Raw genomic sequence first — 22,736 nt, 5'->3', positions numbered from 1 at the left:
CCTCATGGTACAAGCTGGCTGCTGGAGTCCCAGCATCATATCAACATTCCAGACACAGAGGGAAAAGGGACATGGCCCACTCCTGGAATGGAGACAGAAAACTGCACACAGCATTCACACTTGGGTTCCACTGGCCCGAGAGCCTGGGGGACGGTCCCCGTGAGCCAGACCCGCAGCAGCCATGTCACCGAGGGTCAAGGGCAGTCGGCTCTGCTGGGCGGCCAGGCTGTGGCACTGTCCTGTGCCTGCTCCCGGGCTGGCCCCCACCAGCCTCAGGCCCTGTGGCCAGGTCCCCCCAGCCCTCTCTCTACCCTCAGCTCTGCTGGGGCACGGGGCGGTCATTAACCTCCCATCGGGAAAGGCAGGGAGGGGTCTCCTTGCCCGGCAGAGGGTGGGGCGACGCTGAGCGGGCCCGCGCCAGGCCCACGCCCGCACGTCTCGGCCGCAGGTGCTGCGGCTGTACAGCATCAACCTGTCGGAGGAGGAGTTCTTCCACATCCTGGAGTACTACGACAAGACGCTGTCCTCCAGAATCTCCTACAATGACTTTCTGCGCGCCTTCCTGCAGTAGCCCCGCGCCAGCCCCCCTGACGCCGCTCCGAGGCCGGCCCGGAGCCGGGCGCAGCCTGCACCTGCCCGCCGCTGGGCTCTGCCGCCGGCCCTGGCCTGCCCGCCGTGCCGCAGGCGCCGCCCTCTGTCCGAGCAAATAAAATACGTCTGCAGGAATCAGGAATGTTCCGCGAGGCTCTGAAAGGACTGCGGCCCCGAGGGTCTGGGTGCCCCTGCCAGGTCCCGGAGCTGACCCGACCCCACCCCCACCCTGCTTCCTCGTCCTGGGCAGGACCATGCCGGCTCCCCACTGCGCGGGTCCCCCAGGCCGGGCCCCGTCCCCACCTCGTCACAGGGCAGCCCACCTCCACTGACTGGACCAGGTGACAGTGGCCCTTCTTGGGGATGGCCTCTCTGTTGGCTCAGAGCGGTCGGCAATGGCTGCCTCCCGGGAGGTTCCCAGGGGAGCCGGTCTGGCCGGAGGCGTGGTGAGGGGGGCTCTGAGGCGAGCCCGGGGAAGCGAGGACTGAGGGGCTGGCAACGGTGCCCACCGGGGACGGGAGCCCTCGGCTGTGACAGGGCCCGCCTGGCGCTCCCAGGGGAGGGGCCGAGGGGCAGGTGCGTGGCATGGGCCCCTTGGCAGCACCGGCTGGAGCCCGTCCGGTGGCACCAAGACAGGAAGGACCTGAGATGGCAGCTTTCCCGGGCACGCGGCCGGCCACCTCGGAGCCACGCTCTGACACGCGGCCAGGTATGCACTCGCCCCTCCCGGGGCTCAGCGGTGCCACCGTGCTGGGCTCGGAGCGCAGGCGGCCCCCACGTGCACTGCCCGCGACCCGTGCAGAGGGCCAAGGTGCCCGCCATGCGGTAGGACATGCGGATGGGTGGGCTCCCCCACCTGCAGCCCCAGCCCGGGCAGGAGGGGCTGCTGAAGTGACTCCCGCGAGGAAGGGGCTTGGCCCCGTCATGCCACCCAGACCCTGCGCGAGTGCCAGCACCTCACGGGCGTAGGAGACAAGGGGGCGGAGGACAAGGGGCCTCATCACCCCCTCCCCGAAGCGCCTCTGCAAGTCTGGAGGGCTGGGTCCCAGGGCCGGTCAGAGGCCACCAGCACGAAGCAGGAGTCCCCCCAACCTCTGCTGGCCTGCCTGAGCGCCTCCCACAGTCCCCCCGCGTCAGGCGCGCTTTGCACTGCACCTGGAGGAGCTGCCGCGGTGGCTCCCCCTCCCGCTGGGGTCCAACACAGAAGTCCACCGGGACTCCAGACGGCAGGAGCCAGACTGTGCTCCCTGGAACGAGGGCAGCACCCCGGCAGGGGAAGCCCTGGCTGGCCGAGGGGCGCCTGGAACCGGCGAAGCCGCAGGTAGGTGAGGCCTGTCGGTCATGGCTCAGGCCGGCTGCTGCACAGGTGTGCGTCCTCCTGGGAGAGACGGCCCCGAGAAGCTGTGCATGGAGGGAAGGGGGGGGTGGGCAGGGCAGCACTGCTCTCTCCCTGTCTGGGTGGGAGCTCCCTAGTGCATCACACACCCCCAGTCCGTGTCTTAGGATCTGCTTCTGGGGGCGACCACAGGAACCTTCCAAAGTTCTCCTGAAGTTTGCAGAGGACAGGGCCGGCGCCCCAGGTCCTGGAGACCCCCGTGGTCCACGCCTCCCCGGGGAGGCAGCCCCTGAGTGCCTAAGACTGTGTGTGTGCAGACCCCAGTGGCCAGGCAGGCGTGGGCGGTGTTCGGCGAGAGTCGGGGCGCCTCCACCGCGGACTTCGCCCCTTCCACACGTTCATCACGGATCTCCAGGAAGCAGAAGGCCTGGCAGCTTGGTCACCACCGTGCCTCAGGGGTCAGCTCCATGGGGGCTGCAAGAGTGAGCCCTGGGGGCTGGGGCCTCGGGGGCAGCCGGCAGGTGCCAGCCTTGACTGCGGGACGTCCACGGGCCCCTGTCACGGACTCGTGCCCAGGCGTCACCTGGGGACACACTGGGCACGGGAACCCCGAGTGCCAAGCCCTCGGCACTCACCCTGGGAGGCTCCCACAGGCCACCAGGTGCTCCTCTGCGTCCCAAGGTCTCCCCCAGCTCACGGGTCCCAAACAGGGTCCCTTTCCTCCTGTCCCCCTCCGTGACTGGCACCCAGCGTCCGCCATCACCCTCGGCTTACCCTTGCTCTGGTCCCCACACCCCCCCCACCTGCCGCCTCGGCCTATCACAGCTGCTGAGGGCATTCCCCGAATGTGCAGTGGACACAGGTATACACGGAGGGTTCACGGGTGAGTGGGTGGACGGAAAGATGGACAGTGGCTGGCTGGAGAGCTGGATGGACAGGCAGATGGAGACATGGGTGGGCAGGCAGGCGGGCATGTGGCTGGCTGAGGACAGCAGACCTTCTGCAGCTCGGGGGTCTGTGGGGCGGGGCCGCTACCTGGCCGATGCTTGTCCTGGGCCCTCTGACAAGGGCTGGGTTCAGCCAGAGCCGAGTTCGGGGAGATGGGGCAGTCAGGGCCTGGGCCACACAGGGCTGTCCAGGCCACTGCCCCGAGGCCGCCCTGCCCAGGGGAGCTGCAGCAAACAGGGACGCCAGGCGCTGCCCCCGCCACCCCCAGACACGGGAGCAGGCACCCCGCAGGCTGCTGCTTTTTACAAAGACTTTATTGTCTGACATGCTTGACAAAAAAACCACAGCCACAACCGAGCTACGCCACAGGCCGCGGAGCCCGCCGCCCTCCCCCGCGCACGGCTTCCACAGCTGCCACCATAGCTTCTCTCCTCCACATAAAAATACACCGCACTCTGGAGCTACCTTAAGAAAACAGTTCTTAGAGTCCGCAGTTCTGGGTCCACGTGGCAACCGAGCAGAGCCGGAGCCACCAAAGCCACCCCGGAGACCTCGCCACCGCCACAGCCCTGGGGTGCGCCCAGCTCTGGACTCGGACTTCAGGGCCCCCGAGCGCAAATGAACCGGAGCTGCTCCTGCACAGGCCACGCCGGGAACAGCGCCTGGGCCATGCAGTGCTGGGGAGGGAGCCGGAGCCGGAGCCGGAGCCAGAGCCGAGCCGAGCCGAGCCGCCTCGCTCGGGTGGGACAACAGTGCCTGCTTTGCAGGGCCCTCTGAGGATGGGAGGAGACTGTGTGTCTGCAAATGGGGTCCCCGGCCTGGCGCGGGAGAGGGGCCTCTCAGGGGCACAGTGTACAGCAGGTGCAGAAATACCGGTGGGGGGCCAGGAACAGGACTGAGGTGTCACATCATTAAAAACTAAGCCGCAGGGTGCGCGCAAGGCTGACGCTTCAAATACAGAGGGCGACCCCCACCTCACCCCAACCCTAGCTCTGCACGGCCCTGCAGGGGGTGCACACGTGACCACGTGGCCTCAGCCTGCAGAGCAGCACAGTCCCCGTGACCAGGCAGTGCGTGCTGTAGCCCCGGGCCACTGTAGCCAGTGCCGCTCGGGCCCAGGGCTCGGCCAGGGCCAGTCCTGGTTCCTAAGGTGCCCTAAACGTGCTCCGGCCTGGGGGGGCGGGGTAGGGGGGGAAGGAGGCTACCACCCTCCTGCCCCCCCACCCGAGAGTCTGTGCGGGAGCCTCCTGAGGCTCCCAGGAGTAGCAGCCCTCCCACAGACGGGTGAAGATTCAGTCACTCCCCGAGCAGACAGGTCCCTCAGCAAGGTGCGCAGGCCAGGACACACAGGACGGCGTAAGGAGCGCGGGGTCCCGACAGCCAACCCGGATTTTCTCCATCCGAGGCCTCGTCTGAGCACCGGCAGCCAGCCGGGCGGGGGCGGCGCTCGCGCAGTCAGGAGCTCCGTGGCGTGGGCAGGTCGATGACGATGGGCGGGTTCACGGGCTGGTAGTTCACAGTGCACACGGACGCGTTCACATAGGTGGTGGTCCCGTCCGCCATGACACCGTACCCTGCAACGGAGCAGCACGCCCATCAGGCCAGCTCCCGGGCGGTGCCTGTGTTGGGGGCTAGTCGCCCCAAACCCTGGGGCTTGGTCTCCCATGAAACAGAGGTGACGCCGCGTGGTGCTCGGCCCAGCACCTGGCACGCAGGAAGCACACGGCTGTCATCTCCCTCCCCACCAACGCCATCGTCATCGTCGCCACCACGGCCATACCGCCACCACGGCCATACCACCATCACCATCACTCTTATCACCGCCAGCCTTGCAGCCTCTGCCCACCTGTCGTCTCCTCCTCCTTCCGGAAGGGACACCCATCCCCCACGCAGGCCTCATCCCTCTCCGGGGGTCCCAGGCCACAGCACGCAGCTGTCTGCCCCTCCCCCCCACCTCGTTGGCTCTGCCCAGATGCCTGGGGGTGCCGGGGCTGGGCTCAGCTGACGGCCCCGCCCCCGGATGCTCTGCAGCCCACCCCCACCATGCGCCTCCCAGCAGGGCTGGGCCTGGAGGCCTCGGGGGAAGGGAAAGCAGGCTCCGGGGAGGGGCCTGAGGTCTCCCAGGGGAAGCCATCGCCGTGGCACCCGCAGGCAGGACCGGCCGCCCGCCCACCAGATGAAGGGGGCAGCCCCAGCCCCGGAGGGGGATCATCTACGCCACCAAGGCTTCTCAGGCAGGCCTGCCCTCTGCATTTAATAAGCACCTACTGTATGCCAGACCCTGAGGCTGAAGCAACAAGGTGTTCTCACCACACGGCCCCAGTGTCACCCGCCCCCCACCCCGACTCCCTAGACCAGAGGCACCGCAGTTAGGGGGCTGCAGGGAGCACACCCTGAGCCCGAGGCCTGGAGGAGTTGCCTCCCTCCTCCTCCCCTCCTGACTGACAGTGAATTGGGCTCTTTCCCCCGGCCCGCCCAGGCCCCTCCCCGACACCGACCTTCGTGGATGTGGCCGAAGACGTGCAGCCGCGGCTGGACGCGCCTCTGCACCGTGTTCAGCAGCTCCACGCAGCCCACACGCTGCATCTTCTTGGGGACCCAGTCCAGGAAGCCTGTGTGGGAGAGAGCAGGGGCCGGGGACAGTCCCCCGAGGGCCCAGCCTCAGGACCCGGCCAGGGCACAGCTCTCCCCCGCCCCCGACAAACTACAAACCCTGCCCTGCCTCTCCCTCCTCCGGAGGCTGCACTGAGGGGGGTGGGCCAGGCACCCACCCGTTGCAGAGACCAGCAAACTGAGGCTGGAGAGGGCCAGGGGAGGCCCGAGGGCGCCCCAGTGGCCGAGAGCAGAGCCTCCGACACAGCCTCACACACGTGGCCTGCACCTGTCTACCGCCAGGCTCCCGCAGCCGCTATGATCCCCCACGTGGCCGCCCAAGGGGAGAGGGACGCAGATGAGCCGAGGGGTTTAAGTGCCAGCGTCTGCCGTGTGACCTCACACCAGTCACCCAGACTCTCTGGTTCCTCTGCACCCAGCAGGGTCCCCAGTCAGTTCCTGGGGGGCTCCTGGGCCTTGCAGACCAGAAGCGAGGGCGCGAGGGGCTCCCCCAGCTCTGGGCTGTGTGTGGGGGAGGGACCTGGGCCGGGCCCTGGGCCAGGGGCTGGGGTGGAGGCGACAGCCCCGCTTCCCCGCTGTGCCACCTGGTCCCAGGCTCTCATTCCTGTTAACTCTGTTACAGCAAGAGCGTGCGCGCCCATCCGCCGGCTCCCTCCTCAAATGCCTGCCACAGCAGGCCGGGGCAGCCTGAGCCGGGAGCTCCATCCGGGCTCCTGTGGGGTGGCAGGGCCCCAGCTATTGTTGAGTGTGCCGGGACTGGAAGCTTCCCGGCCCGGCTTGGGGCGTCAACCTCCAGGCCGAGCTCCCCACGCCCTGCCCTCTTGCGGGGGGTCGAGGACCCTCTCCTGGAAGCCCCCCGGGCAGCACCCCCTCCCTCACCCATTCCTGCGAGGCCGGGGCAGGCATGGCGTGGGTCTGGGTCAAGCCCCGGTGCAGAGGCTGCTCTGGGCTACACTGCTGGGGTTTGCCCTTCTCCCACGGGGGGAGGCGTGGCCTCACCACTGCCCCCAGGACTTCCTCCTACAGCTGAGAGTGGAGGAGAAGGGGCAAGACTTGGGGCTGGGGTGGCCACGGGGGTCCTCGCAGGGAGAAGACACTGCCCGGGCCAAAGCAGGGTTCGGGGTGGTGAAGTCGAGCGAGCTGGGAGCTGCTGCTGTGGAAAGCGGGGGATGGAGCCGGGGAAGCCCCCAGGCCGCGGGCATGGCCGGGGGGGGGGGCGGTGGGGCCAGGGACCCCCACCCACCCACGCGCCCAGGACAGGAGGGGCGAGGGCCCTTCTTACCCAGCGGCGGGCCGTGCGTGACCAGGACGTCCACGCCCTCAGGGATGAGGTTCCACTTCTCCAGCAGGGCCTGTCCCCGCGGGAGGTTGAAGCCCCAGCCATAGAACCAGGGCTGCCTGGGGGAGAAGTGCAGGCGGTCAGGGAGCGGCCCGGCGGCCGCAGGAGTGCCCTTGGCCGGGAAGGGGCCAGCAGGAACCCTCCTTCCCGGCGCCTCGGCCCAGAGCTAACCGATCAGCACCGCCGGTTCCGCGGTGAGGGCAGGGGAGAGGACGTCCAGAGGGCCCCCCGTGTGTGGATCAGCGACGTCTGGCCTTGAGAGCCACTCACGGGGAGACGGCTGGACCGAGCTGCGCCAGACACCACCGCACCTCCGCGGCTCTCAGCCGTGCCGGCCTGGAGAAGCCACGTGGCCGGGGTCTCTGTCACGTGCCACGAAAAGCATCAGAACCCTCTCTGTGGTCCCAGGTGCCACGCTTGTGTGACCTCATAGCCCCACCCCCACCACAGCTGCCATCTAGCGCCCACGAGGTGGGCGGTGCCTTCCAGAGAAGCCTAGCACCTTGATAAAACAGGCCCTTCCTCACGCGGGGACACAGGGAAGGGCTGTCTGAGCGGGAAGAGGGACCCCGCTAGGCTGTCGACACCCAGGACTTCCTCCTACTGGGAGGTCTGGCCCCCACATGGACGGAGACCAGCGCCATTACCGTCCCGAGTCATGAGTTCCCCTAGCGCCAGCGACTCCGACCTCACTCACAAATAGGGTCTTGGCAGAAGGAATCGGGTTAAAGCGAGGCCACATTCGATGGGGGGGGGGGGGGGGGGCACATGCAGAGAGAGGGCCCTGTGGGACCTGGAGGCAGCGGCTGCAGGGACACGGCCCCGACCAGGGAACCCCGGAGCTGGGAGGTGACACCATGCCGATGGCCCCTCGGGAGCCCACGCCAGAGGAACCCCCGGCCCTGACTCCCATCAACTTCTGGCCTCCAGGGCTGCGAGAGTGAACCCCGCGCCCTAACGCAGCCGCCACCCCAGGGAAAGGTGTCCCCTCCAGCCTGCAGCTGGGGACACTGAGGACCTGGGGGGAAACGAGGGAGGGCGGAGCCACGACCCTGGCTGCCCTCACTCCCCCTCCCCACCAGGGCCCCTCCCGAGACTGCCACCTGGGGAAGGGTCTTCCAGGGTGGTTCAGGGACCCCAGCACGAGGCCTGCCTGCAGCTGGTGACAGCCCCCGCCGGCTCAGCTCTAGCTCTTGGTCCCAGCATGCTCAGAGCCCCGGGCTGAGCGGAGTGGGTTCGGCCCATCAGCGGTTCCGGTGCCGCCTTCCCCACGCAACTCCATTTCTCAATCTAATCAAACACTGACAAGGCGGGGCGTACCCTCCCCGGTGTTGGGAGGAGGCGTCTGCTCGTTCCCGTGAGCCGCTGGGAGAGAGACCACGTGTGTGGATGTAAGGGCACATCCCACAGGCTATGGGAGACCCCACGGACCCCCAGCTCCAGCCCCAGGGCATCTCTGCCCATCCCAGCTCCCACTTCTGGGGGTGGTGGTCTCCAGCCTGCTTCCAGGACACACAGGACCTTGACCCCCGACCCCACCAGCCCTGGGCGTCCCACTTCCCAGAGTCCCCCACAGCCTGACCTCACCACTGTGGCCGTCGGGCGCAGCTCCCCCTGCCGACCCCACCTCCATTCCCCCCCACACCTGTGGGGCCATGAGAACAGCGAGCCCGCCTGCCCGCAGGCTGGGAAGGGGGTGAAGGCGGAGGTTCATGTCTCCCAGCCTCAGCCTCCTGCCCTGTAGAATGGGTTGATGAGGCCCCCAGTGCTTAGCCCACAAGGGCAGGGAGAGCCTGGGGTACCCCACGGCCTGACCCAGGGCGGGTGGGGGGCGTAGAGGCAAGAGGAGCAGCCCACAGCTCCCGGGGAATGTGCCTTGTGAACGCCCAGGGCCCCGGCCACCCTGGGCAGTGCTCGCACGAGGACCAGGGGGTCGGGCAGAGGTGCATCAGGGGACAGGAGTCTTGGGGCTGGGGCCCTCCTCACGGGTGGGTGGCCTCGCAGGCGGCCCCCAGCCCTGTTCTGTGTCCGTGGGAACAGCCAGCAGGCATGGATCAAGTAGAGGGTCCCTCCTTCGGGAGAGCCCAGCCAGCCCAGGGCTGGTGGTGAGGTGACCCCACCCATCCAGTGAGACCCTCCATCCTGCTCCCGATGGGATCAGCCCTGACTCAGCTGCCCCCACCCACCCATGACCAGAGACCCACGAACACCCACCCAGGTTCCCTGAGAGCCACCCTGTGGCACCTGGACCCAGCACCCTGACACCTGCCCCGTGTCCAGGGCGCCTGACCACGCCGGGCAGCGGATGGAGCGGGATCCCAGCGAGCCGGGGAGGCGGCTCCGTCTTCCCGCTCTAAAGTAACCGTCGGAATAATTTTCTTACAGAATGATGGTTGCCATGACAACCGGAGCAAATTTTCCTTTTCTGAAACAGATGTCTCATTTAGTTGAAAATTAGAATGTGAACAAACCCATGGGAAAAATTAATTCAAACTTTAACAGAGCGCTGAATACAATGCGAGCGCTCGGAGGTTAACCCCTTAACAGCTTCCTGCGTGCCCAGGGCAGCTGGGAACCCAGCCCAATTAAGCCCTCCCCTGGCCATCATTCCCGGTTCCCCCGGAAGCACCTGCGGAAGATGCCGGAAGCAAGGCCTCCCCGAGTCCCCTGGCAGGGGTCACAGAGCAGCCGGGGGTACACTCATCCCCTGCTGCACCCCATCTCCTGGGGCGCCAGGGTGGTGCCCCAGGTGGGACTGAGCCCAGTGCTCCACAGGTGGGGGAGGGAGGGTCTCCGTGGAGGGCATGTGACGGGGACACCCACGCAGGCACAGCTCCACCCACTCACCCCGGGGGCAGTGCACAAGGACACGAGGCCCATGATAAAGACACGCCCCAACACCGGCAGGGCCCCGTCTCAGAGACAAGGAAAGAGCAGCATCGAGCGGCCAAGGACGCCCAGGCAGCAGGAGGGACGCGGACGGGCGCTCCAGCCCGTGGCCTCCCTCCCACCTGCTCCTCCTGAGCCTGTGTCTCGCCCGTGGTCCCACACAGGACCTGCACGCCCCACCCCCAGGTCCCTGCCGGCTCAAACACCCTTCCGGGCCTCCCTTCAGCGTCCACAACCCGTTCTTCACTTAGGCTGGGCCCAGAGGCTGCCTCTTCCCAGGAGCCACCCCTGGTGCCCCCCCCACTGCTGGGCTCAGGCGTCCATGGATGAGTGAATGACAGGACCAGCTGTGCCCTCCAGGACAGGCTGGGCAGGGTGGGGGTACCCACAGCCCCTCCTCTCTGCACCCTCTGGGCTGGAGCCCTGGCTGTCCCTTATTCAAGGACAAGGACACAGGAACCCAGGCCGTCAGCTGAGCTGCCCAGGAGGGTGAGGCCTCAGAGGTGAGCCCACCCTGGGACGCTCACACCTCTGCGCTGGAGCCTGACCCCCAGCAGCCCGGCCCTGCCTCTCCAGTCCCTGGGGGGAGGCCGTGGTGCCCAGTGCCACCACCTCTGCTGCCTGCCTGGGCTGTTGCCCACGGCACCACAGCCGCCCACGGCGGGGACGGCCGGGGCTGCGCCTCTCCCCCCTCCTCGTGGCCTGGTCCAGCACCCTGCCTCCGAGCACAGCCCTGGCCCCCCCCACACACACTGCAGGGGTGACGCCTTCCAGCCACCCTGAGCCACAGAAGAGCCTGGCCAAGGACCCCCGGAGAGGGTATCCAGTGAGGGTGAACCCATCAGAGGCCCCAAGGCCCTCCCCAGCCACCCAGTTCCACGCCAGGGTTCCCCAAGCAAGCTCAGGGCTGCGCCGAGACCAAACCGGATTGCGCCGACTCCTGTCTCCTGGGGGCGTCCCACCCCCCACGAGCCCACACTGCCACCCGCCCAGCTCTGCCTGCATCTCCCCGGGCTGCTGGGCACGGGGGTGCTGGCTCCCCGTCCCGACGGCTGCCTGTGAGGGGGCGCGGTATCCCAGAAGCCTGTGGGTCGCACACGGTGCGGGGCACACAGCCGCGCCAGCGAGCGGTGGAGCCGGGGAGCGGGGGCCATGTTGTTCCTAACTAACCCCCACCAGCGTGCAGAGCCATTCATCTTTTGTTTGCTGGGGTTGTGCGACAGGGAGAAGGCAGCCGATGCGTTCACACATTAATCTCACAAGAGGAGCGCACGTGTGTGCGAGAGCCTTCTGCATGGAGAACACGGGGACGCGAAGCAGAGCCCTGCGGACCGGGCTGGAGCGGGCAGACACACTGTGCGTGTGGACACGTGTGTGGACACGTGGGGTGTGCATGTGTACTTGTGAACATGTGTGTGAATGCATGTGCGCCGTCTGCACGTGTCAGTGTGGATATGTGATCGTGTATGTATGTGTGTGCACTGTATGTGTGCATGTGTGTGAATATGTGTTAGACATGTGCGCATCTCTACTGTAAGGGTGTACACCTGTGTGCGTGTGTACATGTGTGTTGTGTGCATGCGTGTGCTTCTGTCGTGGACGTGCACATGCAGTGTGTATATGTGAATGTGTGCTGTTTGGTGTCTGCACACGTGTGCACACATATGCTCGGTTGTGTGTGTGTAGGGACAGCAGCAGCATAGCCAGGCCTCGGGCCTGAGCTGCCCCTGCCCTCCATGGAGGACACTGCTGGTCCCTCGGGACAGCCCCCTGTCCCCCGGGAGGACTGAGGCTCAGCAGGGCACCCAGCAGTCCTGGGCGGGGAGAACTACAGTGGCCCTGGGGCTGGAGGTGGGAGGGAAGCACCCCCACCCCGCTGCTCGCTCAGGGCCAGGAACTCCGGCTCCCTGGGCCCGCCCCTCCTGGATCCCAACGGGGCCACTGCCCCGGACGCAGCCAGTCCGCCCCAGCTGCAGCCTGGTGCTGCTCTCCCCAGAGCTGAGCCCTGGCCCAGGCACGCGACAACCAAGCCTCGCCTGCCCCATCTGCACACGGGAGGGAAATGACCCTGCCCCTCCTCGCCTGAGGGTGCTGGGGAGGCCGCAGTCATGACCATATGGGAATGCGGGACACAGGGAGCCCCTCGGCGGCCAGCAGACAGGAGGCCTTAGGAGTCCCCGGGCACCTGCACCCGGAGAGATCACCCCCTCTCGACCACAGGGCTCGGGTGCTCCGCCCGGGAGGGCATGACCCTGACCCCCAGCCTCAAGCCAGGGGTTGTCAGTGACACTGGGCCATGTCACATGGGGGGCCCCTGCCGGGAGCACCCACAAGCCCTGCAAGGGGCACCCCCAAAGCCAGCCTGCCCAGGATGCCCCAGACGCAGCCTGCTGCCCACAAACCCACAGGTCAACAGGACAGCGCGCAAGACCCACAGGGGGCCTCTGGGTGACCGCAAGGTCAGCCTTTGCCAAAAGCCAGCCGCGGGGGTCCCGGGACCCGGCCCGCACGGGGAGGGCAGCAGGGCGGCCCCAGCCCCCTGCCAGGCCCCTGCGGCCCAGCCCCGGTGCCGGCCCGGCCCTCAGCCCCTGCAAGTCGCCGTCTCAGCTCGGCTCCTTCTCTGCAAACAGCAGCAGCGCCGAGGCAGATGGACGAGCCGCGAGCCAACTTCACTCTCCCTCACTCCTGTTTTTTTCCTTTTCCAAATCAAGGCCGTTTTGAGTTAAATGAGAACAAAAAATGCATCCAAAACCCATAAATGAACGCAGTATGTATATGGGATTTTTTTTTTTTAACACTTGGGATCTCACAGCAGCTGAGTTCTTCCTCTCTCTCCCGCCCCCGCCTCTGAGCCGCAATCCGCAAAGGCCCCGTGCCGGGGACCACGGAGGGCTGCCCGGCCCTGCGCTCCTGGCGCCCGGGGAGGGGCCCTGGTGGGGCCTCATTCCTGCCTGGTGCCCTGCACCCAGGGGGCCTGGGCGTGCTGGGAGGGTGGGAGGGGGTGAGGCCAGAGCTCACTGCAGAGACCCACAAGGGGGAGGAGGAAGGAGCTGGGGCCGAGCATGGGTGGCGGCCTGGGAGGGGCAGACCCAGGAGGAACAGGCCACGCTGGGGTTTCCGCTGAGCCCCACTGCCTGCCTTGCACCCCTGTTCACTCCCCCCCCTCCAACAAGCATGGCCCGTGATGAGCCGGCCACCCTCCCACGTTCTGGAGTTGGGTCCGTGAAAAAGAGAGGTGTAGGACCCCGGCCGCAGGGGGGCCTCCACTGCCCCAGCAGGACAAAGCAGCATTGGGGGGGGGGAGGGAGGGAGGGCAGGTGCCCGTGGGAGCGACAGAAGTAGCGGTGCAGAGCCATGAGGGTGAATGGTGACCCCGGGAGCAGCCCCAGACGGGATCCCTACCTCACACCACCACGCGGCCACTGCTGGCTGATGCAACATCCCGACACGGAAGCAAACCTCCGTGACCCCAGGGAGGGCGGGCACACGGACGCCAGGGCCACGGAGGGGTGGGGGGGGCACTCATGTGTATTGGCAGGAGCCCCAGGAGGGGCCGGAGCAGACTCCGCAGTGCCACAGCTGCCAAGGTGCTCGGGAGAGCCACAGCACCCGCCGGAACACGCGTGCACTCGGCCACAGAGGCCTCCAAGCGGCCGCGAGCGGGGGAGGCCCTCAGCCCCGCTGGTCAGGACGAATGAGTACTGTGTGTGGAGCACGCGTGTATTATCTGAGTGCATGTGTGTGTGTGGGCAGGTGTATGAGCAGGCGTGAGTACTATATGTATTGTTTATGAGTACACATGACTGAAGGTTGTCTGTCATGCATGAGTGTGAGTACTGTGCGTGTGCATTATCTGTGTGCATGTGTGGGTGCTGCATGTGTGTGTATCTGTGTGGATGTTGTCTGTGCGTGTGCATGAGCCTGAGTGTGAGTGCTGTACGTGTATCAGTGTCTGTGTGTGTGTGGTGCAGCCACACCCAGCAGCACGCATCTCTGCATGCTAAGGGACAGGCACAAGAACGCTGGGAGGCAGACATTCGGCCGCCGCTGGTTCCCGAAGACACCCGCACCCCGCGTGGGAGCACCGAGTTCCGTGCTCAGCTCCCGCGCCAGCAGTGCAGACCCTGGGGCAGCCGCGTTGGCCCCTGCCTCCGCCCACGCGGGGGACGCGGGCTGCATTCCTGGACGGGGAGTGGACCAGCGAGTGAGACGGCTTGCTCGCTCTCCCTCTCTCCCCGCCGCCAGCTCCCTCAGCCTGGACTTGATAACCATCTCCGGCCTCGGGAGCCACCGCGGGGACGGAACAGGAACACGCCGAGCAGCCCCGAGCTGGTGCTGGCTGCGCAGCCGAGGTGTCCTGGCTGCAGGCGCCTGCGCTCCTGGACCATGGGCCCAGACCTGCTCCCCCTGGGGCTGTGCAGGGCCCCCCAGCGAGCAGGACTGCGGCTGTGGGGGCCTCGGGGCCACCCGGACAGACACTGGGGCCAGGAAAGCCGAGGCGCAGCTCCAGAGCTCACAAAGCCGACGGCGGGAGCTGTGTTGGGGGCACCTGCCCATCCCGGCCTGCCGGGGCGAGTGCTCAGTGCCACGGCCAGCCTGGGCGCTCTGGGGCCCATGCAGTGACCCGCACGTCCCTGTTCCCAGCACGACCTGCAGCCGCGGGCAGAGGTGCCTGCTAAGGGGGAGGGTGACAGACACCGGGCCCCTCCCCGGCACACCCCTCGCGGTGGGCAGCTCCCCACCAGCTAAGGCCACACACGGCCTCCCCGGGCACCTGCTGCCCAGGTGAGAACCTGCCTCTTGTCCCTGCTAAGGCCACAGGGACCAGGCGTGCCCCTCGGCCCTCTCAGCCCTGCCCAGCTGCCCTGAGGTCACCCCAGAGCTAGAGTGGATTCCATCCCCGACCCCTGCCCGCAGGGCAGCCGTGCCACTTACACCGTAGACGACGTCGCCTAGTGCCACGTGTCAGCCAGTATGCTAAGGGCAGGGGGCAGGAGGGAAATCCCAGACATCTGAGTTTAATCCCGACCACAGCAGCTGTGCCACCTGAACCCTGCCACGGGCGCCATATTCCGGGGCAGCTGGTGCCTCAGAGCTGTGCCCCCAGCCCAGCCCCGCAGACAGCTGGGGTACACGGCCCCCACCTGGCCCGGCTGACCCTGGGCAGAGCTGCTGGCCGGGTCAGCGGCTTTCTGGGGGCTGTTTACCACCCCTGCCACTTGCGTGGCTTCTCGGAGCACCCCCCGGGGACGCCAGCACTGAGGGCTCCTCTCCACCAAGGGGCCCCCCACAGGGCAGTGTCCCTCCCTCATCGGCCACCTGTCAGCCTGCCCAGGGTCTGGGGCGCTCAGTGGCAGGGCTGCGGCCTGACTGCCGTGCGGGGCCCGCCCATCACTCAGGATGTGGGCCAGGAACACAGACGATGCTGCCCAGGACCCAGGAGACAGGGGTCACCTTGGCCACTGGCCCGGGCTCCCACAGCTCCACGGCTTCCAATGAAGAGATCAATGCGTTGCGTGAGCACAGTGGCTGCAGCCCCCCCTCCCTGGCTCTCGCAGAGTGGGCGGGGCCTGTAAACCCACCGGAAGGGAGCCACAGGGAGGCCAGGGTCCAAGCCCCGCCTTGCTCGGACCCCAGTGGAGTCCTCCGGCACAGTCTCCTTCCAGGGGACGAGGAAGACGCCGCCTGGGGTGGGGCGGAGGGGAGGGCTGGGGCGGGGCATCCAGGGATCCCGCCCCAGCCCAGCCCAGGCCCTGCCTCCCAGGCCGTGACCCCTACCTAGGGCCCCGGAAGCCACACCCCACTCTGCAGCCCTCAGGCTGCCCATGGCCCCCACACCTGGGGGCGCCCCCCTGAGCTGCTGCTGCCACAGCCACACGTCTCCCCAGCCCCCACCTCGGGGCTCTGACCACACCTGTCTGTCCACACCACATCCTGTGCCGGCACTCGCTCACCCTCCACCACTGAGTTACAGTCGCAGGAGCTCGGCACCCTCACACGCACCCCCAGGCCCTGCCGGGGTCATGGCCTGGCCCAGGGGAGACGTTTGGGACAGGGCACTGATGACTCCGGCCCGCGGCAAACCTGGGTGAGCCTCATGCCTGCCTGGGCCTCTGCCTGCCCCACTGTGAAATGGGCTAGCGGCAGACCCTGGTGTGTAGCTGGGATGGAGCTGCCCCCACCGCCACCCCAGGAGCACGCCGATAACCACATAACCAGCCAGTGGCCTCCTTCCCGGCCAGACCGTCCCCTGGGCAGCCCCACTATGCCAGCAGTCCTGTCCCCCCACACACAGGGGCCAGAGGGGCTGTGTCACTGACCCACAGGCACACAGCGGAGGAGTGGCTGTGCCCCAACCTGAGAGGGACGCAGTAGCCGCGGGACACGGGTCCCGGGGGCAGGGTGGCCGCCCGCACTGCTCAGGACTGATGGCCTCGCGTCACGGAAGCAGGCGCAGGCGAGCAGTGGACTCGTCCAGCCAGCGAGCCCTGCTCTCACCCGCCGCCACCTGCTCCCAGCCTCCAGCGCCTGAGCCACACGGGGGAGCCCCGCGGGAGGCCAGTTCCAGGCCTGCACGGGGCGGGCAGCACCTGCCACTCAGCCCACAGCACCAACCCCAGCGCACCTTGCACTCAGGTCTAAGGCCCAGCCGGGAGGGGAGAGGCCAGAGCTGCCCATAGTGAGAGCCACCAGGGCGAAAGGGGGACCCCATGGCGGCTCGCGCTCAGAGCACAGGGCCGACAGCGAGACTGGAGGCCTCTGCTGGGCCCACCACCAACCCTCGGGTCACCCGTGTGCCCTGGGGGGAGGCGGCAGGGCCTGGGTGACGCCTGTCAGCCCTCGTTCTCAGCCACGCCGCGTCCCACATTGCAGGCTCCGGGCGAGGCCAGGTCAGGACACACGAGGACGCGCATGGCCGGGTCCCCCAAGGCAAGCGGGCGGTCAGGGCTCAGCTGCACTGCAGGGCCTCCCCCCGCCGGAGGCGCTGTCAGCCCACTGGCGCAGGAGAGGGCAGAGGCACAGAGGGCCAAGTGGCTCCCCGGGGGTCGCACGGCTCTGACAGACGGGGCTAGGATTTGAACCCCGAAGCCACACTCCTAACCACGAGGCAGAGGCCAAGGCCTGGCACGGAGCGCCCCAGCCCCTCACCCGGCAGACCCCGCCCCGGGGGCTCCAGCTCACTCACACCCCTGCTCACGCCAGCCCCCCTCTGCGAACGCGCCCCTCCTGGCCTGTCCCCTGGACGCCTCGGCTCTGCTCGTCCTGGGAGCCGACAGCAGGGGCCCCGGGGCTCAGGGGACACAGGGCAGCCTGGCGCCCGCCCCTTCCCCTCCACTCCATGAGGGGCCGTGGCGGGATGGGACAGCGGTCTCCAAACACCAGGTGGCCACTGTGCAGCGCAACCAGGGCAGCCCGGGGCATTTGCCAGCTGCGCCGTGGTGCAGCCGCTCTCCCCAAAGTCCCCAGTGTCCACAGAGGCCCCCGGCCTCCTGCTGGCAGTGCAGCCTCAGGCTCCTGTCCCCCCACCTCCTCCAGGGAGCCTCCTGGGGTCAGGCCACACTGGCGAGCATCTCTGCGCTCCTCCTCTCACGTCTGCCCCGCCGGCCTGCACTGGGCCCTCCCCAGCCACCACTGGCTGGGCCTGCAAGGGCCAGGCAGCATGTCCGTTTGTGAACCGGGGCACGAGGTCAGCCCGTACAGGGCCGAGCAAGGATCGGAGACGACGTTTCACAGCCTTTAGCCCACAGCCCGGCTCAGAGTAAACTGCCCGGAAGTAACCTGCTGCCATCACCAGTGTCACCGTCACCATCACCATCCACCACCACCGTCATCACTATGACCACCCACACCATCGGCCACTTGATCACCACCACCACCAAGCTCACCACCACCATCATCCACCACTATCATCACCGCCATCGCCACCATCACCATGACGGTCACCCCCATCCACACCATCAACCCCACAATCACCAACAGCCTCACCACCGCCGCCACCACGGCCCCTGCACATACGGTGACTCACGTGGGACCGCCAGGCCCCGTTCTCACTTTAGCCCACCCGGCATCCCCGACACACAACAAGTTAAACGGCTTCCGTCCCTCGCGGTGAACCAGGCTTCGAGCCCTCCCTGAAGGTTCCAACCGTCACCACCCCCCACCCCCACCGCCCCGTTTCGGCGGGGGAGGGGGAGCGAGAAAGAAGGCAGGCAGCGGGGAAGACCCTAGCTCTGCAGGATAACACAGCAGGGGTGCGTCGGATCCCAGCCCCGCCCCTCCCCGGCTGTGGGACCTACAGCCAGGTCCTGGCCAGCTCTGGGCCTCGGCGTCGGCCCCTGCAGGAGGACACCGGTGTCCACCTGAGTGGGGCACTCTGGCTCGGGGCTGGTCTCCTCCAGGCAGCCCAGGGCCCCGGGGGCAGGGGGCAGCAGGTGCATAGGGACCAACCCCCAGCGGAGCCCCCTGCGGCGCCGCGCCCCGCCCCGCCCCGCACACTCACCAGGGGGCGCCATAGACCCTGAAGCCGCGCACCGTGACCTCGGAGTCCTGCAGGTAGACACAGTTGGTCAGCAGCGACTGCACGTTCTCGTAGTTCTCAGGCTTCAGCTTCGACACGGACGGGAAGTAGTAGAAGTCCTGCTTGATGAGGTCGGCCATGAACTCCTGGTCGAAGGTCAGCTCGTGGTTGCCGGCGATCACAATCTTGTACTCGTAGGGCAGGCTGCCTGTGGGCGGCACACACAGGCGCTGCAGGCCCTTCCCGGCGCCCGCCCACCCCCGGCCGGCCCGGCCCTGCCAAGGTCCAGGGCAGGAGACCCGCGTGGGACCCCGGCCCAAGGCCCCGGGCCCCCACCGTCTGGTTCTCAGCCTCGGCAGCCTCCACGTTCCAGAGGGTCTGGAACTCTCTGCAGGTGCTACGTGGGAATCACAGTGCCTGCACGGCCCGGCGCCAGCTCAGAACCCAAACAGGTCTAAACGCAGGCAAAACTGAACCTCGGCACGGACCCCAGGGAGCTGACCAACCGAGGGGCCGAGACCCCCACAGCTCCTCCTCCATGGCAGGCGTCTCCTTCTCTGGGGTCCCCCGAGCTGACGCCCCAAGCAGGAGGGACACTGCCCCCTCCCCATGGGCTCTGGGGGGGAGGGGGGAATGAGGTCCCACCCCCACAGGCCAACCCCAGGCTGGCCCAGGTTACCCAGTGCCTCAGCCTAGGTCATCACCACCCACCCTGTCCCCTCCCCTGCCCGAGAACCAGGCTGACCCCGGGCCCAGGCCCCTCCCACCAGCCTCAGTCTCAACCCCACAGACCCCACAGGTCCCACAGGCCCCACAGGCCCAGGCCACCGCGATGACCCCTCTGGTGCAATCTGGATTAGAACTTAAAGGCTGACAGTGAGCTTGGAGGCCCAGCGTGGGTGGCCGAGGCAAGGGGTGTGTGAGGGTGCCCAGCAGCCCGGGGACCCCGTGAGGAAAACGGCGACATTCGGGGCTGGTGCTGTGGCGTAGCGGGTACAGCCACCACCTGCGACACTGGCATCCCATACGGGCGCTGGTTCGAGCCCCGGCTGCTCCACTTCCAATCTGGCTCCCTGCTAATGTGCCTGGGAAAGCAGTGGAAGATGGCCCAAGTGCTTGGGCATCTGTACCCACCATGGAGACCCAGAAGAAGCTCCTGGCTCCTGGCTTCGGCCTGGCCCAGCCCCAACTACTGTAACCATTTGGGGCACAAGCTGGCAGATGGAAGACCTGCCTCTGAGCTCTCTACATAACTCTTTCCAAAAAATAAAAACCTTTAAAAACAAGTGGCGACGTTCCACGCGTGTCATCGGGAGGACACTGCGGCCGCCCAGGCGCACACGTGCACCCACCAGGGCAGCGGCTGTGCCAGGCTCTGGCGACTTCCTCAGAGTAAGCCACACGTCAGACCCAGCCCCGAGGGTCCCCGCAGGGGCAGCCAGGAGCCGGGGCGCCGGCGCCGTGCCCACTGAGGCTCTGGGAGCTGGCGTGTGCTGCAGACCTGCGGCTGGGAGGGGCAGAGCTGGGGTCTCAGAGCTGGACAGCACCCTCGCAAAGACGAGCCACAGAGCCCGGGAAGCCTGGGCCCCACCCAACGCGGCCACTCGCCAGCTGTGCTGCTCGGCCACCCCGTGCCTCAGTTTGCTCCCCTGTGGAATGGGAACGCCCGTCTGGTGAGTCTGCTGGGGTGTTACAGGAGACATCAACCAGAAATCTACAGAGCCTTCATGGGGTTTGGGGGGGGGGGTGTGGATTTTATTTATGTTATTTGAGACAGAGAGGGGGAGAAACACAGACAGAGGTCTCCCATCCGCTGGTTCACTCCCCAGATGGCCACAATGGCTGGAGCTGAGCTGATCCAGAGCCAGGAGCCAGGAGCTTCTTCTGCATCTCCCACGGGGGTGCAGGGCCCAAGCACTCGGGCCATCCTCCACTGCTTCCCCAGGCCACAGCAGAGAGCTGGACTAGAAGAGCAGCCGCCGGGACCAGGACGGACACCCACGTGGGAGGCCGGCGCTGCAGGCAGATACAACCCGCTATACCACAGCGCCGGCCCGAGGGCTCTGCACGTCAAGAGGACAAAGGAGCCAGCGCGGTGTGCAGAGGGCAAAGCCACCAGCTGAGACCCTGGCACCCACACAGGTGCAGAGTCGAGTCCCGGCTGCCCCACTTCCAATCCAGCTCTGTTATGTATCCTGGGAAAGCAGAAGATGGCCCAAGTCCTTGGGCCCCGGCACCCCCGTGGGAGACCCGCATAGAGTTTCTGGCTCCTGGCTTCAGCCTGGCCCAGCCCGGCTGTTGTGGCCATCTGGGGGCTAAACCAGCGATGGAAGACCTCTCTCTGCAACTTTCAAATAAATAAAATAAATCTTAAAATTCTGCTTCCCTGGACCAGATTTGCCCATAGACATATTTTGTTTGGCACATTTTTTAATTTGAATTTGTTGCCAGTGTTAAACATTTGAGAGATTCCCAATAGAACTTCACTCTTTGTTGTCTAAAATAAAGTGTAACGTCCAGCCCTCCTGGCCCGAGCATGTGCGTCCCCTCTGGATGGGATCAAAGTGCCAGTTTGCCACAGTCTCCACCTATCCCTGCTGTCTCACACCAGGTCCACTTCACTTTGCTGAAGGTACTGCTCACTGCTGGGAGGTGTCCAGGTTTCTTGTCCCTGCAGGAGTGTCCCAGAGACACAAAGAGAAGAGACCCCACTCCTGGCCCAGGGGTGGCCCCACTGGTCCCTGGGGACAGGCCCTCCACAGCCCTCCCCTCTCCGCCGTGCTGTTGGGCTGCCTGTCCCCTGGAGAGCCAGCTCCAGGAACAGGAATGCTAGTGTGCGTGGCATGCCCACCTCTGCCCCCCGCAGGTGTGCGGGGAGCCAGGGCAGGAAGGCTCCCCACACCGCTCAGGCCGTGCGGGTGACAGCAGGGAGGAGAGGCGGTGGAGGACAGAGCAGGGGCACGGCCGCTCCCTGGAGCCACCGTGGCACCACTGCGTGTGTGCCGGAGAACGCAACTGCCTGCGGGACACCCCCCTGCCCCAGGAGACTCTGTCGTCTGCACCCCACAGCTGGGCACAGTGAGGCTCGGGGCCAGGCCCCACAGTGGGGGAGCAGCACCACCGCGGCTCAGCACAGGGCGCCCCAAGCACGCTGGGCTGGGAGGGTGGCCCGAGTTTCCTCTTCACGGCGCCCACCCATCTGGCTCCAGGAGCTGCGCTGATGTGTTTCTGTCCCCGTCTCCGACCGGGGACGTTCCTGAAGCCAATTAGCAAATTACCCAAGGTGCACAGCTCCAGTGCGTCTGGCAGCTCCCGGCAGGAGGGGGCCGCCGCGGGCTGACACCCCCAAATGCCATCCCACCTCCCCAATGAGGCAGTGCGATGTAACATGGAGGTAGTGGCCACCCAGCACCGCGTCCCTCAGCCCCAGGTGCATCTGTCCAGTCTCCCACAGACCCTCCGCTGTCCCCATGTTACACCTGTGAACAGCCCACCCAGGTCACACCAATCAGTGTCAATGAGCGACTGACAGGCCAACGGGCATCTGCCAGACCCCAGCCGGCATCCTGGGGTGCGCATCCCAGACGGAGGAACACACAGACGCACGCAAGGGTGCGGGGCGGGGGGACCAACAGGTGCACACGTGTGCCCGTCCGCCAGTGTGTCCTGAGCCAGCTCTGACTCCCTGGGCTCCCCCCTTTCCTCCAAGACGCCCCTCCCCTGGCCGGAAGACGCCCAGTCCAGCTTGGCCAGCTCCGAGTCTCCTCTCCCCTCTGCCCTCCCTCAGGCAGGGCTGGGGCAGCAGGGACCAAGCCTGACGGTCGCCACAGCACAGGAGCCACCGCCGCCGCCAGCTGCACGGCGCTCACCAACCAGGCCACGTCGTCCCCAGCCTGGCTCAGGGCCCAAAGTGAAGGCGTCCTTGGGGGCCTCTGGCTGGCCGTGGGGTGGGCAGCACAGGTGCCTGGGCAGGGAAGGGGCAGAGGGGCCCAGATACCCCTCCTTCCCCACCTCCCCTCGTCACCCCCACAGCAGCTAAGGATCCCAAGCCCACCAAGCCGGGAGCTCGCCCTGTCCCCTGGAGCTGAGCCCTGGCGTGACACCGCCAGCCCCAGTCAGCCCTGCACAGGCACAGCTGGGGCCTGGCGGGGGCCCAACCTGCGCCCTCCCAACCCATGCTGCCCAGTGGACACGGACAGGGCAGAGAGCTAGGCCGGGGAGTGGAGGGGGCTTGCCCACCGCCACAGCGAGACAGCAGGGACCTGAGACTCAAACCCCAGCCTCCTGCTTTGGCGGGACACACCCAGAGAGTGGACACCTTGGAGGAGTGAGGACGCACAGGGCAGGGGCTAGCCTGTAGGGAGGTGTGGCCAGGCCAGTCTGGGTGGCCGGCCGTCTCTGCTCCCAGCCCTGCGGGCCTGGTGGACACCGGAAAGCACAGTGCTCTGCGTGACGCCCAAAGACTCCCGGTCCTCCCCGCCAGACGGGACCCCCTCCCCGGG

At 67.1% G+C, this 22,736-nt stretch overlaps 2 protein-coding genes across 7 annotated transcripts in view; one reads left to right on the top strand and one right to left on the bottom strand.

Annotated features, from left to right (window-relative positions):
• EFCAB6 (EF-hand calcium binding domain 6) overlaps nucleotides 1-726 on the top strand; it is a 232,372-nt gene extending 231,646 nt beyond the window's left edge. For all 5 annotated transcript variants that reach the window (XM_070053016.1, XM_070053015.1, XM_070053014.1 and 2 more), the window contains one exon: nucleotides 449-726. In XM_070053016.1, coding sequence (XP_069909117.1) covers nucleotides 449-571 — 123 coding nt within the window. In that variant the 3' untranslated portion in view covers nucleotides 572-726. The remainder of the gene's footprint in view (nucleotides 1-448) is intronic.
• Nucleotides 727-3,168: 2,442 nt separating this feature from the next.
• MPPED1 (metallophosphoesterase domain containing 1) overlaps nucleotides 3,169-22,736 on the bottom strand; it is a 63,223-nt gene continuing 43,655 nt past the window's right edge. For both annotated transcript variants that reach the window (XM_070053021.1, XM_070053022.1), the window contains exons 4-7: nucleotides 18,217-18,442; nucleotides 6,771-6,886; nucleotides 5,374-5,487; nucleotides 3,169-4,449 (exon numbers count right to left, since the gene is read on the bottom strand). In XM_070053021.1, coding sequence (XP_069909122.1) covers nucleotides 4,331-4,449; nucleotides 5,374-5,487; nucleotides 6,771-6,886; nucleotides 18,217-18,442 — 575 coding nt within the window. In that variant the 3' untranslated portion in view covers nucleotides 3,169-4,330. The remainder of the gene's footprint in view (nucleotides 4,450-5,373; nucleotides 5,488-6,770; nucleotides 6,887-18,216; nucleotides 18,443-22,736) is intronic.

The sequence above is a fragment of the Oryctolagus cuniculus genome, chromosome 11 (assembly GCF_964237555.1).
Source record: "Oryctolagus cuniculus chromosome 11, mOryCun1.1, whole genome shotgun sequence".
In the NCBI taxonomy this organism is placed as follows: Eukaryota; Metazoa; Chordata; class Mammalia; order Lagomorpha; family Leporidae; genus Oryctolagus; species Oryctolagus cuniculus.
This window is presented reverse-complemented; position numbering and strand designations above follow the sequence as displayed.